Here is a 12,236-nt window from a genome sequence, read left to right as displayed (position 1 = left end):
CTTAGCCAACCGGCCAGGGCGCCAAAGATTCCAGTTAGCCAGTGCTCGAAGCTTTCACCAGAAATGACTTGAACGAGGTTCTATTGCTGCCCCACCCCCCACCACAGCTCTAGCTCTACCTTCACAGCCATGACAACACCAATGCTCGCGATATTCCAAATCGCGATTGCCCCCTCCCCATCTGTAGCTCGGTCTTGCCACCCGGCCCCTCTTTGCATCTCCACACTTTACCTCAAAGAAGCTTCTGAGGGCCAATACCCGTGCATGAAAGTCCGGGACGCCTCTGCCTTATTCCACGGCATCTCCCTCTCCAACATCGTGGATGTCGAGATATTCGAGTCAACGTCTGCCATCGTGTAAATCCCTGCAACTTGCACTATTATCCTCGCGCAGCCCATCTCGAACCACCGCTGGTTCGCTTCAACGACTATTGAACCCACTAACTACAAAGACGCAAACATCACACCTAAGCAGCTTGCGCTTCGGCACCCAATCGCCCACCATGTCAACCATGCCCGCCACCGGCGGCCACAGCAAGCCGTGCTGCAATGTTCCCCCCATTGTGACCAAGGGATACAAGCCTAAGGGTGCTTATGAAGAAATTGGCGGTTACAAGACTTGTACGTATGCTGTCCGGATGGAACCGTTGGGTGGTCAGTGAGCCGGGAGCTGACGCTGGACTTGGGGGAAATAGACGTCACCGGTCCTTCTGATGCGACGAGGGCTATTGTCGTCATTTACGACATCTTTGGCTACTTTGAACAGACTGTTCAGGGTGCTGACATCCTAGCTCACAGCGACAGTGAGCACAAGTACAAGGTCTTGATTCCAGACTGGTTCAAGGGCAACCCTGCCGCCATTGAATGGTAAGTTTCTGTAGGGGCCTCAGACAGGAAGAGATGGCGCAAGGGCAAAAACTGACAAACTCACGCCTAGGTATCCCCCCGACACTTCCGAGAAGAAAGAGAAGCTCGGTGCCTTTTTTGGCAAATTCCCCCCTCCCGCCACGGCCGCCAAGCTCCCTACCTATGTCCAAGCCGTCAAGCAGCAGTTTGCATCTCTAACCAAGTTTGGTATTGTCGGCGTAAGTTATTGACCTGCTCGCCTTGATCATGAAGATATGCTCGGAACTAGCAACTAAGTGGAATCAAAACTCGTCAGTACTGCTGGGGCGGTAAGGTCGCCACCCTAGCCACCAAGGCAGACAACAACGTCTTTGGGGCCATTGCCTCCGTCCACCCTGCCATGGTCGATCCGGCTGACGCCAAGGGCATCAACGTTCCCATGGCCTTGCTGGCTTCCGGCGACGAGCCCGCCGAGGATGTCAAGAAGTTCGAGGACACACTCAAGGTACCTAAGCACGTTGAGATCTTCAAAGATCAGATTCACGGCTGGATGGCTGCCCGTTCCGACTTGAGCAACGATCGAGTCAAGGAGGAATATGAGCGCGGCTACAAGACTCTTTTGAGCTTCTTTGGTCAGCACCTGTAGATGTGCGCTGAATCAGAAGGAAAACAAAATGTCTATATCGCAGGTTCTATATTGAATGTTAGTTAGTTGGCACACCAGTATGAACAATGACTCTAACTTGACCTACCACGACAAATATTCCTCCGTGTATAAAAAACCATGCCAACATGCCCAACAATATCCCCGGGTTGTTCAAAAATCCGTTTCACGTTGACCACACCAACCCTATGCCCTCTTTTTTTTTTTTCACAAATTACTCTTCTCAGCAGCATCCAAAAGCGCATTCAAATTCAAACTTTCAAACCCACCTGCCAAACCGCCCTCTACATCCCCCCTGACAACCGTACAAATCATATAATCAGCCAAATACCTCTCGAGCCTCACATGCACGTCGCCCCCAACCCTCGCGCCGCGAAACCAAACCTCCAGCGGCGGCCTCCCGTCTGAAACCCCGTCCGGCGGCGCGAAATTCCTCATCTCCAGCTCCGCCAACCACTCGGCGAGCAACGCCTCCCCCGTCATCTTGACATAGCCCTCCCTCAAGCACCACAGCGCGTAAAAGTACTCGAGAGCCTCGTCCCGGCCGACCTCGCGGCCCAGGTCCAGCAGCCGCGCGCACTCGGCGGCCGCGAAGACGCTCTCGTGCATGTCCACGTACCGCGGCCACCCGTCCTTGGCGATGAGCGCGTGGTCGCGATCCCGCCGCTCCCCGGGGCACACGACGTCCACGCCGACGTCCACGCCTCCTCCGTCCGCGCTCCGCCGCAGCACCCCGACGAGGGCCACGAGGCCCGCCTGGTGCGAGACGTTGAAGACGAGCGGCTCCGACCCGTCTGGCCGCAAAAACACGGGCTTGGAGCCGGGCGGTGCGCGCGTGGGCGTCGCCGCTGAGAAGGGGATGCGGAGCGTGGACGAGATGGCGTGGCGCTTGAGCAGCGCCGAGCCCAGTGCTAGCTTGGCGTCCTTGACGAAGTAGTACTTTAGGACGGAGGCGCGTTCTTCATGGGTGAGCAGGGAGAGGGCCCGGCTTGCCTTGTGTGTCGTTAGATACGTCTTGGAAAGAGGAGAGAGGGGGCATGGCGGGAGAGGGTACCGCTGTTTCGAGGTCCTTGGTGGCTGTGGCTTCGGGCCAGAGCGTCCGTGTGTCGAGGATCCATTGAAGGACGAGGGGCTGACTCATAGCTGCTGTTTTTTTACGAGTTGACAGTGGAAGGAGATGGGGATTGATTGCGGTTTGCGTGAGAAAAAGACCGTATGAGGTGTAAGATGTAACGTGTGGCCCAAGGTGTAAGTCGTTCAGTGACACCAAAAGCGTTGCCCCGCAGTGTTGGATTGTAGGGTAAGGCGAGCCGTGGAGGATGAGCTCCGTTTTGAGCCGCTGCTAAGCCTCATCAGAGTCATATTTAAGAGTATTATACTGTGTCCCCGACTTTTATTGCCCGGTCGAATGTCTTGATTTTTTGTGTTGCATAATGTCTGGTGGTTTGGAAAATACTCCGTACATGTCGGAGAGGCTGGGGAGTCTAACCAATCAACTCGTGCCATATCAACAAACCCGACATGGACTGACAGGACATGCATGCGTCATGGCCCAAACATCCAATATCGAGTGCCTCTTCAGCTCGATCCAGAAAGCTCTGCAAAAACGCATTATGTGCACGCAATTAAAGAACATCTGCGAAGCGTTGCAGAGAATATTGTATGTTACTCTTGAGATGCGTGTTTTTCGACATGCCAGTCGTGTCGAAAAAAAAAAAAAAAACACCGACTGACGCCACGGGATGAACCCAAAAAGCGCATTTCTGTGGCTCGTGAAACTCAACATCTGGACGGGAGGAAGACCCCGTCGGGCAACTAGTTCCCGGGCATGGTGCCTGGCCACTTCACCCACCTCGGCCACCCACTTCACCACCATCACTCATCTGGTCAGCTTGGCACCAATAGAGCAATGGAGACACCCTGTGGAGCTGTCCACTTCCCCAAGAGAGGCGGTGGACACAACATTGAAAGTGGACACATGAGCTTCGTGGACCCCTACTTTGGTGCTCGAGTTGTCAAGCAAGACATTAGTGGTACCGCAGTTATTGGCCGGGTTCGTGCTGCGGATGGGGCCAGGCCAGACGTGTCGCCAAACATTCCGTTGAGTGGTGATGGTGAATGACATCTGGGCATGAGCCAGTCCCTCGGTAACACATGCGCACACCTTCTTCTGTGCTCCGAAGACAGCTTTGTGGGCATTGACCGTTGCTCTGTTCTACTGTTACGCCTTTAGCAGGAGCGGGGGAGATATTTACGCACGCGTTTGTAGAACTTGATGCGTGCCGGAGATGGCGAGGACGGGAAATGGTCAACTGGTTCCCTGGCATTGGGTAATCAAACTAGACGTCGAGGTACTTTGGTGATTGAAGATTGGGGGATCCACGACCTGACAATTGTTTGGGAATACTTTTGAACTCTGGGCCAGTCTGCAACTGGGACCGTGCTTAATCCCGGCTTCTTTGTATTCTCCATCACTCGCCCTTGGACCGAGATTACGTCGTGACTGGCGCCATGTACCCCAGGGCGGGTCAGTTCATTAAAGCGTTCGAGTTCGAGTTGCCCTTGTTCCGTCCGTGGCCGACAGGTGAGAAACCAAAGTGTGAAAGAAGAAGACGAACAGAACAACCAACTACAGCACGCCTGCACTTGGGATTTTCGACGTTTACGACTGTTCATGGATGGTACATGGTCTTGTTTGATTCCGGTCGCTGTGTTGACTGCGTGGTTTGGGAGGCCGTGTGAGAAACACAAATCAAGAGCTCGGCCCACCGCGCACTTGTGCTGCTTGGGACTGCAAGACCTGGGTCGGTCGGTCGCCCCAGTTTAGACTCTGTATCGAGTGAATACAATACGACGCCAATCGACATGGAGTAGTAATACAGTCTGGAATCTCTATTAGAACAGGACGGACCTGCCACTCGGGCGGACTGACCAAATACCTGCACATTCTGGACACTTGCAGCACTTGCCAGGCAGCACCTGAACAACAAGGCCAAGCCTGAACGAGCCAGAGCCAGCCGGCCAGCACTGAGAGCTAGCCACTGTTGGACCTGGGTGGCCGCCCCCAACCTCCGGCTTCCCCTTTGGCCAAGTCGCTTAGAATTATCGTGCCTCTACATCTTCGTTTTTGCTCCCCCGTCCTGCTCCCGCCATCGGGCTCCACGACGTCCTTCGAACCTCCGATGTGTCCGGCCGCATCGATCCGTCCTTGTGCCCGTCCTTGTGCTGTTCTTTTTCTGATGCTGTCGCCGTCCCGTTAAGAATATACGTATCGACACCTTTGCGGAGGCAGCACCAGCACCAGCGCACAATTTCCAGCCCGCGCCCGCGACCGCCGCAAATCTGCACCGTGGCCCTGTGGTGGTGCCCCATTGACCCGCCCCCTTTCCTCGGAGTGGAATCCTAGCGGGAAGACGCGTCGCGCTACCCTCGTTGACGACCCGACGGCTCGACGGCTGCGATACCTGCCATCGAGAACGTGCAAGTTTCGGTGTCGAGCTTGTGAGGGAAAATAGAAGAGAATCAGCAGCAGGCGACACAATCCTCGTCTGCGCTGAATCTCACTTGGTGAGACTCCCCATTTTCTCGTCTGTTTCTCAGCGTGTGCGTGGAAGAGTAGGGGGCACTGGGACAATTGTACATGCACGAGGTTGGAGCCTTTGTGTTCTGTCTCAATCTGAATCCTTCTTTCTTGACACTGCGAACCACTTCCATGTGCTGAAGCTAGTAACATGTTCCACAAGCTAACCATTGGACCGTCTCTTTTGGAAGCAGGCTCTTGTAAAGACGTCGCCATTAATCTCGTCAACGACTCCTGCTCCTGGTGCATCTGCACAGGACGGCACTGGAGAATCCCGGTCTCGACATCCGTCACCGAGTTCCCCAGCCTTGTCGACGGCGTCTACAGCTGACGGCGAAGAGGAAGATATCGAGTCTTCTCCAGCACTCCCGCCGCTGCCCGCGCCCAAGTTGCCTAGCCGGGTTGCGCAACTTTTGAGAACTCCGCCTCCTGAGTCTGGGGAAGAAAATAGTAGTTTCGGTACTGCTAGCTGGGGTTCTCCTTATCCTCGAACCGACCATAATCTCCGTCGGCAGAGCTTTAGCAGTGAGCCTTCGGACGACTCGCCAATTCACCACTTGAACATTGAGACTCCTTTCCTTCGTCCGCAGCCAGGGGAGAATCCCGACGACCAACAGCCGCAGACAACAATCAGTGCTGCCGCTGCGGTCCTGGCGAATCGCGCTAGGAGACAACACAGGGGCCTCACTGAAGACTGGATTCGTACCCATACAACTGGTGTGGTCAACGCCGAACCACGGCATTGGTTCAGTGACGGAAGCGACAGCGAGCACTCTTCACTGAGCGGCTCCCAACTAGCTTGGTTCGACGACAGCGATCCCCGTACTCCGCGTGTTATTCGGAAACCAAAGTCCGCGTCGCGCAAGTCATCGGCTAGCCACACCCGACGGCGCTCCAGTGTTGAGACTTTAAAACCCAAAGAGCTTCCTCAGATTGCAGCCGGTGGAGTGGACAGCAGCATGTCTGACGTAGAACTACAGCAGACCTTACACGAGGTCGATCTCACACGGGATGTCGCATCACCAATTGAGCCTCGAACAGACGTCGCCATGGTGGACGTTTTCGAAAAGAGCAAGACTAGCAACGCTCAGAACATGAATGGAGAGCTTGAGACGCCCATCACACCCACCAAGAGCAAAGAAAAACCATTGCCGAAGGAGCCCATGACGACTCCACGAATCAAGAAGAAGGTACCATGGAAAGGCAAAAATATTATGGTCCTCGTCCCCCGCGACGACCAACGCGGCCATGCGGGAGGTGCTCCAATGCCTCTTCGACCTGAAGAAGTTGAGAAGATGTTTTCATCATGGAGAGAGCTGGGTTACAGTGTTGATGGATTCGACCTTTTAGTTGAAGGATACCAACCCCCCGGCACCGATGACTCCCAGAGCCGACAAGATTGGCCCACAGATAATGACATGGCCCGAGAGCGATCAGAGAGAATTTATAAAGTTCTGTTACCTGACTTGAACGGTATGTCCGCATAGCTGTTTGCATGTGCCTGGTTACAATTGCTAATGTCTGCACAGCGTGGAAAAATTATGTTGACGAGCTTCAAGAGGCCAAGCTACGCGCGTTGGGTGTTTCCTTCGCCGAGGAGGAGCCCCCGGAGCCTTCAATCTCCCCGCCAACAACCAATCCATCCAGACAAGCTTCAGTGCAGTATCCGTCTCTGCCCTTTTCTCCCCCGATCCCCACCTCGTCAGCATCTAGCAATCACGGGCTTCCGAGTTATCCATTTCCAGCGCAATTTTTGCCGGCCTCTGCAAGCCCTGGCTTGCCGTCTGGCGCATCTCCGGTGTCCTTTGCTCCTGGAAAGTTCAACCCTCGCCAGTCAATTTCGTTACCAACCGGGAACTCACCCTTCCAGCTTGCTCAGTCACATGGCTGGTCAAACCCAGCTGGTATTTTGCAGGGTCTAAACCGTACTGACTCACCTTTGGCCAGCCTGAGTGGAATTCTGTCTCCTCAGTCGCCGTACGGCCTCGACGGCCTGCAACAGTCTGCAAGTCCTGGCTTCAATCTTCACCAGCGTCACCAGTCTTTGCAATACTTTCCTCAGCAGATGGGATCTATTGCGTCCCCACGCCTACAGGACGTACGTGAGGATGAGGAGGAAGATTTCAGCAAAAGTCCTTCCAAGACTCCAGAACCGACCATGCACAATGGCGACAACCTGCAAGCTGAGATTGAGGATGCTGAATACCATCTTGAAGAGCAACTCCGCAATCAACTTGAACATGAGGACTACAACCCTCAGTCAATGGTGACGAAGCCGTTTGCTGCCATGCACAGTCGAGATCAGTCATCACAGGGACTCACGGTCGCTGAGCGTTTTGCTAATGAACCTGGCAAAGCTATGGAGCTCCACCATCCCAGACCCCATTCAAGGGGACACTCGTTAACACAGACCTTCTTTCAAGAACAAGTTGACGAGCATGGTCTTGGCAAGCTGGGCTCCTTGAAGGAGCTTCCAGAAACACACAAGGACGAGGATGAAGCTCAGGAGATTGAGACGAACCCTAGTAATTTGGGAACCCCTGTACAGGACTTCGATTTTGCAGCTGCCTTTGGACAACACCAAAAGACGTTTTCTACTGTCAGCAACCCATGGCAAGATCACGAGTCTGGCGCTAGCAGCACAAGACGATCCAGCCACGGTAGCAAGCCGTCTTTGTCGAAACTTAATGTCCAAGCGCCCGAATTCAAGTTCAACCCTGCGAGCACGTTTACTCCGGGGGCCATGTACAATTTCTCAGGTGGCTTCCAGCCGGCAACCTTCCAAGCAGGTGTTAGTACCGCGATCCCGCAGTCTCTGGAACCGACCAAGCCTGTGCCACAGTTTGGCGCATCCAAGATGCATGCCAGTGCACCCTCATTCTCACCCGGACAAGGTGTTTTCAGCTTTTCTACGAGTGGACCCAAGTTTCGACCTGATGCCCCATCGTTTACACCTTTCCAGCCGTTGGCCACCAGCCCTACTGGCGGACGTGGTCACGCTGCTCGTCAAGACTCCATCTTTGGTAACATTACCATTCCAGCAGAAGACATTGTGCGCCCAGCGAAGAAGTCCAAGGCTATACCCATTATCAGACCGTCTAGTAAATCGTCTGCCCAATCTCCTAGCGCTGAAGAGGATGACCAGCTTCGTGATGGACCTGATGGCCGGCTAGCTGACGAATCTAGAGTTAAGCGGGCCAAGAGTGCTGCACCTGATGGTGACATGTTGCCTGCCTTCGCTGAACAACCTGAAGAACAGGAAGAAGATATCCAACCTGGTCACGCTGATGAGGTGAGGGACGATCGCAGCATTGCCGAAGAAGGCTCTATAGATGGGGAACAGACACAGCCTGGTGATACTTCACTCTCATCAATAGTTACTTCTGATCAGGTTGACACCAAGGCTACCACAGCTGCTCCATCTGTAACATCACCTGCCGAAGAGACAACCAGGAGCCTTTCCCACTCCGGGGTTGACCCAAAAGTTGTCACGCCCGAATTGCCATCAAGTGGGTTGTTCGAAAACAAGACCCAAGACAGCGAAGACCAAAAGTTCTTGCCGGCTACTGCTACGCCGTTTATCCCTGTCGCACCACCTGCTGCTCAATTTCCAAGCCCCGGAAGCAGTGACAAGAAGGAAGATTCTGCTCAAGAAGAACCTGCACAAGAGGAGGCTACTGCTGAGTCTACGCCTCAGGCCTCCCGTGCTAGGCTTACGCCCAAGCCCAGAGGCCTTGCTGCATCCCGATTTGCTAAACCCCAATCGCCTGATGTCGTTGAGCAGCCTGATGTTCTTCAGTCAATTGAGAATGAACCTGTTACGCTCTCGATGCCGGAACCAGCAACTGTTCCTAATGCCTTCCAGACTAGGCCTTTGGTCGATATCAGCGAAGATCGCGAGCCGACATTCGAAGAGATCGACGCAGTGATGCAGCAAATGGAAACAGACCCCTCTATGGGAGTCAACAAATTGCTCGAGTCCTCAAACTGGCAGTCGCAGCCCCCTAATGCACAGATATGTGGTCCTGTTGAGGCCCTTCAGCCGTCAATCGATGAGTTTTCCAGAGATGGGACCAGCCTTACTCCTCGTCAGTTCAATGTTATCCCCGATGCTACTCCCATGTTGAGCACCGAACTGGAGGATCCATTTGTCGATCCACCCATTAGCTCTCGATCACCCGACTCCGCCAATGATCCTGATGACGCGGAAATTGCAAGTGAACCAGCTAGTGACTGGGAAGGTGCTTTCACGGGAGATGAGCATGATAAGCTGGAGAACCGCGCTCAATTCTTTGATGGCCGTGTCAACGAGGTTGTTGGCACTTTGTTGGCTTCTCGACTAGAGCCCCTCGAGAAGACACTTAGTTCCATTCAAGAGGCCCTTACCCTTCAGCACCGCCGCAATCAGTCAACTCGCCGTGAAATCCGCAGCATGTCGGCAGAGATGCAGGAGAGCGACGCGGATGACGAAGACGAGGAACCTGCTCCTCAACGTTCCATCAGCCCGCGCCGTGATCGTAGGATGGAACATATTCGACTGGCTGTTACCGAAGCATTCGCGGCCCAGCAACGCAACCAGCCAATCGTTTCTGCTGTTGAAAGAGAAGCACCCGTGAATGATGACTCTGCGATCCTGAAGGCCCTTGAGGAAATGAAGGAGCACTTTACGGCTAGTCTGAAGACTGCCTCCGTGCCAGATGAAGAGAAGGAAAGCGAAGCACGAGGCCGAGAGCTGCTCACCCCTGGCCCTGATGAGCAAGCCCAGAACAAGATCAACGAGCTTCAGGCCATGATGATGGATCTTGCTGAACGACTGTCCAACGAACAGAGGAAGACAGAGAAGGAGATAGCGGAACGCCGTGCGGCAGAAGATGCTGGTGCTGAGTTGAACAGGAAGCTCCAGGCAGCCGAAACTCGTGTCGAGGTGGAAATCATCAACCGCAGTGTTTTCGATCAGCGGGTTGCTGATCTTGAAGAACGTCTAAGACATCAAGAGGACAAGACTGAAGAAGAAGTGAAGACTCGTCGCGCGGCGGAAGATAGACTCGCCGAAGTGCAACGTCTTCTTAGAATATCTTCAGAAGAAGAAGGACGGCTTCGCGATCTGCTTGATGAGAAAGACGCGAGAATCAAAAGTCTGGAACAGACGGGGGGCAAGAATGCGATGCGCATGACCGTTTTGGAGGCCGCCCAGACCAACTCGACCAAGTCTCAGACTGAAATGACGAACAAGTTCAACGCCCTAGATGCTGATTTAAAGGCTGTTCGCCAGGACAACCACCACTGGCGATTAGAAGCCGAGAGGGCTGATGAGTCTGCACGACGCACTGCTGGGGAGCTTGCACATACTCTTAATGAGAACAAGCACCTGCAGAAATCGCTTCACACGCTCACTTCTCAGCTTGAAGAGAATGAGAGGCTTCGTGAATCCTGGCGATCCAAGTTCTTGTCCCTTCAGGAAGACATGGGTAAGGCTGCCCGCGAGGTTGCCGAGGAGAATGCTCGCCATATCAAGAGAGACCAGGCTATGTGTGCTAGGCAAGAAGTCCTCGAGGCTAGACTGCAGGCTGAAGCAAAGACTCGTGAGCGTCTTGAGATAGAAATGGAGCGTCTGCAGGAGAATGAGAGGTCTGGCATGCGAGCCGTCAACGAATGCAAGCGACTTGAGGGCTTGCTGGGCGAGCTACGAACCGAGAATCACAAGCTCCAACAAGCTGCCTCCCGCTACCAGCGTGAGTTTGAAGAAGCGCGAGAGTCCGGCGCCAGCGAAGTGAAGAGAACCCGAATGTCTCTGCAAACCGAAATTGATGCGGCCAACAACCAGGTCAATGTCATTCGTGAAGAGTTGGAGGAACAGAACTCCAAGCTTCGAACCGAGCTTGACAATGTCAAACTCGAGGCTGATACTGCCAAGGCCCAGAATGAGATGTTGCTCGAGGAGGCTCAGTCCACAAAGGCTGCGGAGCTGGAGGCGGCTGAGCGCAAGTACCAGAATGAGATTGAAGACATGCAAGCGCGCTACGAACGCCAGGTCAACAACACTACTGAGGATGCTTCACGTACGGAGCAGCAACTTCTTGAGCGACTCAGTCTCTCATCATCCAAAATCGAGCACCTCCAGGACCGCATCATGCATCTCGAAGACAAGTTGGAGATTGCCAAGGAAGCTGCTGCTGCCGCCGCTCAGGCAGCGAAAACAGCCGGAACCGAATCTGGCGCCGCAGCTGTTGTCTCCCGACCTCAACAGGCGCCGAAGTCTCTTGAACTTCCGGAGAAGATCTCACCTCAGGCTCTTCGAGAGTCTATCATGGTTCTCCAGGAGCAGCTTCAGGCCCGTGAGCAGCGGATTGAGGAGCTCGAGCAGTCCCTTTCCAAGTCTGACCCTGACGCTGCTGCTAAAATTTCAAAGCGCGATGATGAAATCAGCTGGCTCCGCGAGTTACTCGCTGTAAGACACAGCGACCTTCAAGACATCATTTCCGCCCTGTCTGGCGACCACTATGACCGCGATACTATCAAGGACGCAGCCATTAGACTCAGGGCTAACCTGCAGATGGAAGAACAGGAGCGCGAGAGAGCTTTAAACGGAGGCTCAGCTATTAGCTTGCCCAATATTGCTCAGAGCATCCAAGCTGCCACACCTCGTGTTGCTCAGACCATCGGTCCAATTGCCGCTGCTTGGGGCAACTGGCGCAAATCAAGCCAGCCGAGCTTCCGCACCATCTCTGGAGTTTTAAGCTCTCCCGTTAGCGGGAGCAACTCTACGCCTTCTAAGAGTAGGGGTGGCCCAGCTTCCCAGAGCAGTCTGCTAAGCGGACTACTGACACCGCCCGCCTCAGGTCTGCGTCAAGCACCGACGTCGGACAATAGACCGCAACCCACGGCCTTCTCTAGCACGGGTCGTCGCTACACTTTGCAGGGAAGTAGCTCCGTGGACCGTGACCGAAGAGAATCCAATAGCTCTCGAAGGTCCGAGAAAACGCCGGCCGCTCCCAATACACCGCCACGGCATCAGGAGCGCGTCGAACAACCCAGGACGCCGCCTATGATGCGCCAGAGTGGATACGATTCCGATGCTCAACCTGGCGACTTTGACGATCATGACTTCTTCGAAGAGGACTGAGCTTAATATATATTTTCTTGATGA

The 12,236-nt window shown here is 54.2% G+C and overlaps 3 protein-coding genes across 3 annotated transcripts; 2 read left to right on the top strand and 1 right to left on the bottom strand.

Annotated features, from left to right (window-relative positions):
* Positions 1–502: 502 nt before the first annotated feature.
* On the top strand, positions 503–1,491 carry G6M90_00g060120 (uncharacterized protein; the record flags this gene model as incomplete). Its single annotated transcript, XM_066130691.1, has 4 exons — positions 503–620; positions 695–866; positions 937–1,084; positions 1,162–1,491. 4 exons carry the CDS (start codon positions 503–505, stop codon positions 1,489–1,491), a joined length of 768 nt encoding a protein of 255 aa, XP_065986708.1.
* Positions 1,492–1,716: 225 nt separating this feature from the next.
* npgA (4'-phosphopantetheinyl transferase NpgA) lies at positions 1,717–2,650 on the bottom strand (the record flags this gene model as incomplete). The annotated part of the gene is made up of 2 exons (XM_014689095.1): positions 1,717–2,502; positions 2,564–2,650. The coding sequence occupies 2 exons, from the start codon at positions 2,648–2,650 to the stop codon at positions 1,717–1,719; spliced, it is 873 nt and encodes a 290-aa protein (XP_014544581.1).
* Positions 2,651–3,418: 768 nt separating this feature from the next.
* On the top strand, positions 3,419–12,212 carry G6M90_00g060100 (uncharacterized protein; the record flags this gene model as incomplete). Its single annotated transcript, XM_014689093.2, has 3 exons — positions 3,419–3,562; positions 5,284–6,562; positions 6,619–12,212. The coding sequence occupies 3 exons, from the start codon at positions 3,419–3,421 to the stop codon at positions 12,210–12,212; spliced, it is 7,017 nt and encodes a 2,338-aa protein (XP_014544579.2).
* Positions 12,213–12,236: the final 24 nt, after the last annotated feature.

The sequence above is a fragment of the Metarhizium brunneum genome, chromosome 3, assembly GCF_013426205.1.
Source record: "Metarhizium brunneum chromosome 3, complete sequence".
Lineage (NCBI taxonomy): Eukaryota > Fungi > Ascomycota > Sordariomycetes > Hypocreales > Clavicipitaceae > Metarhizium > Metarhizium brunneum.
Note: the sequence above shows the minus strand (reverse complement) of the source record. Positions and strands in the feature narration are given on the sequence as shown.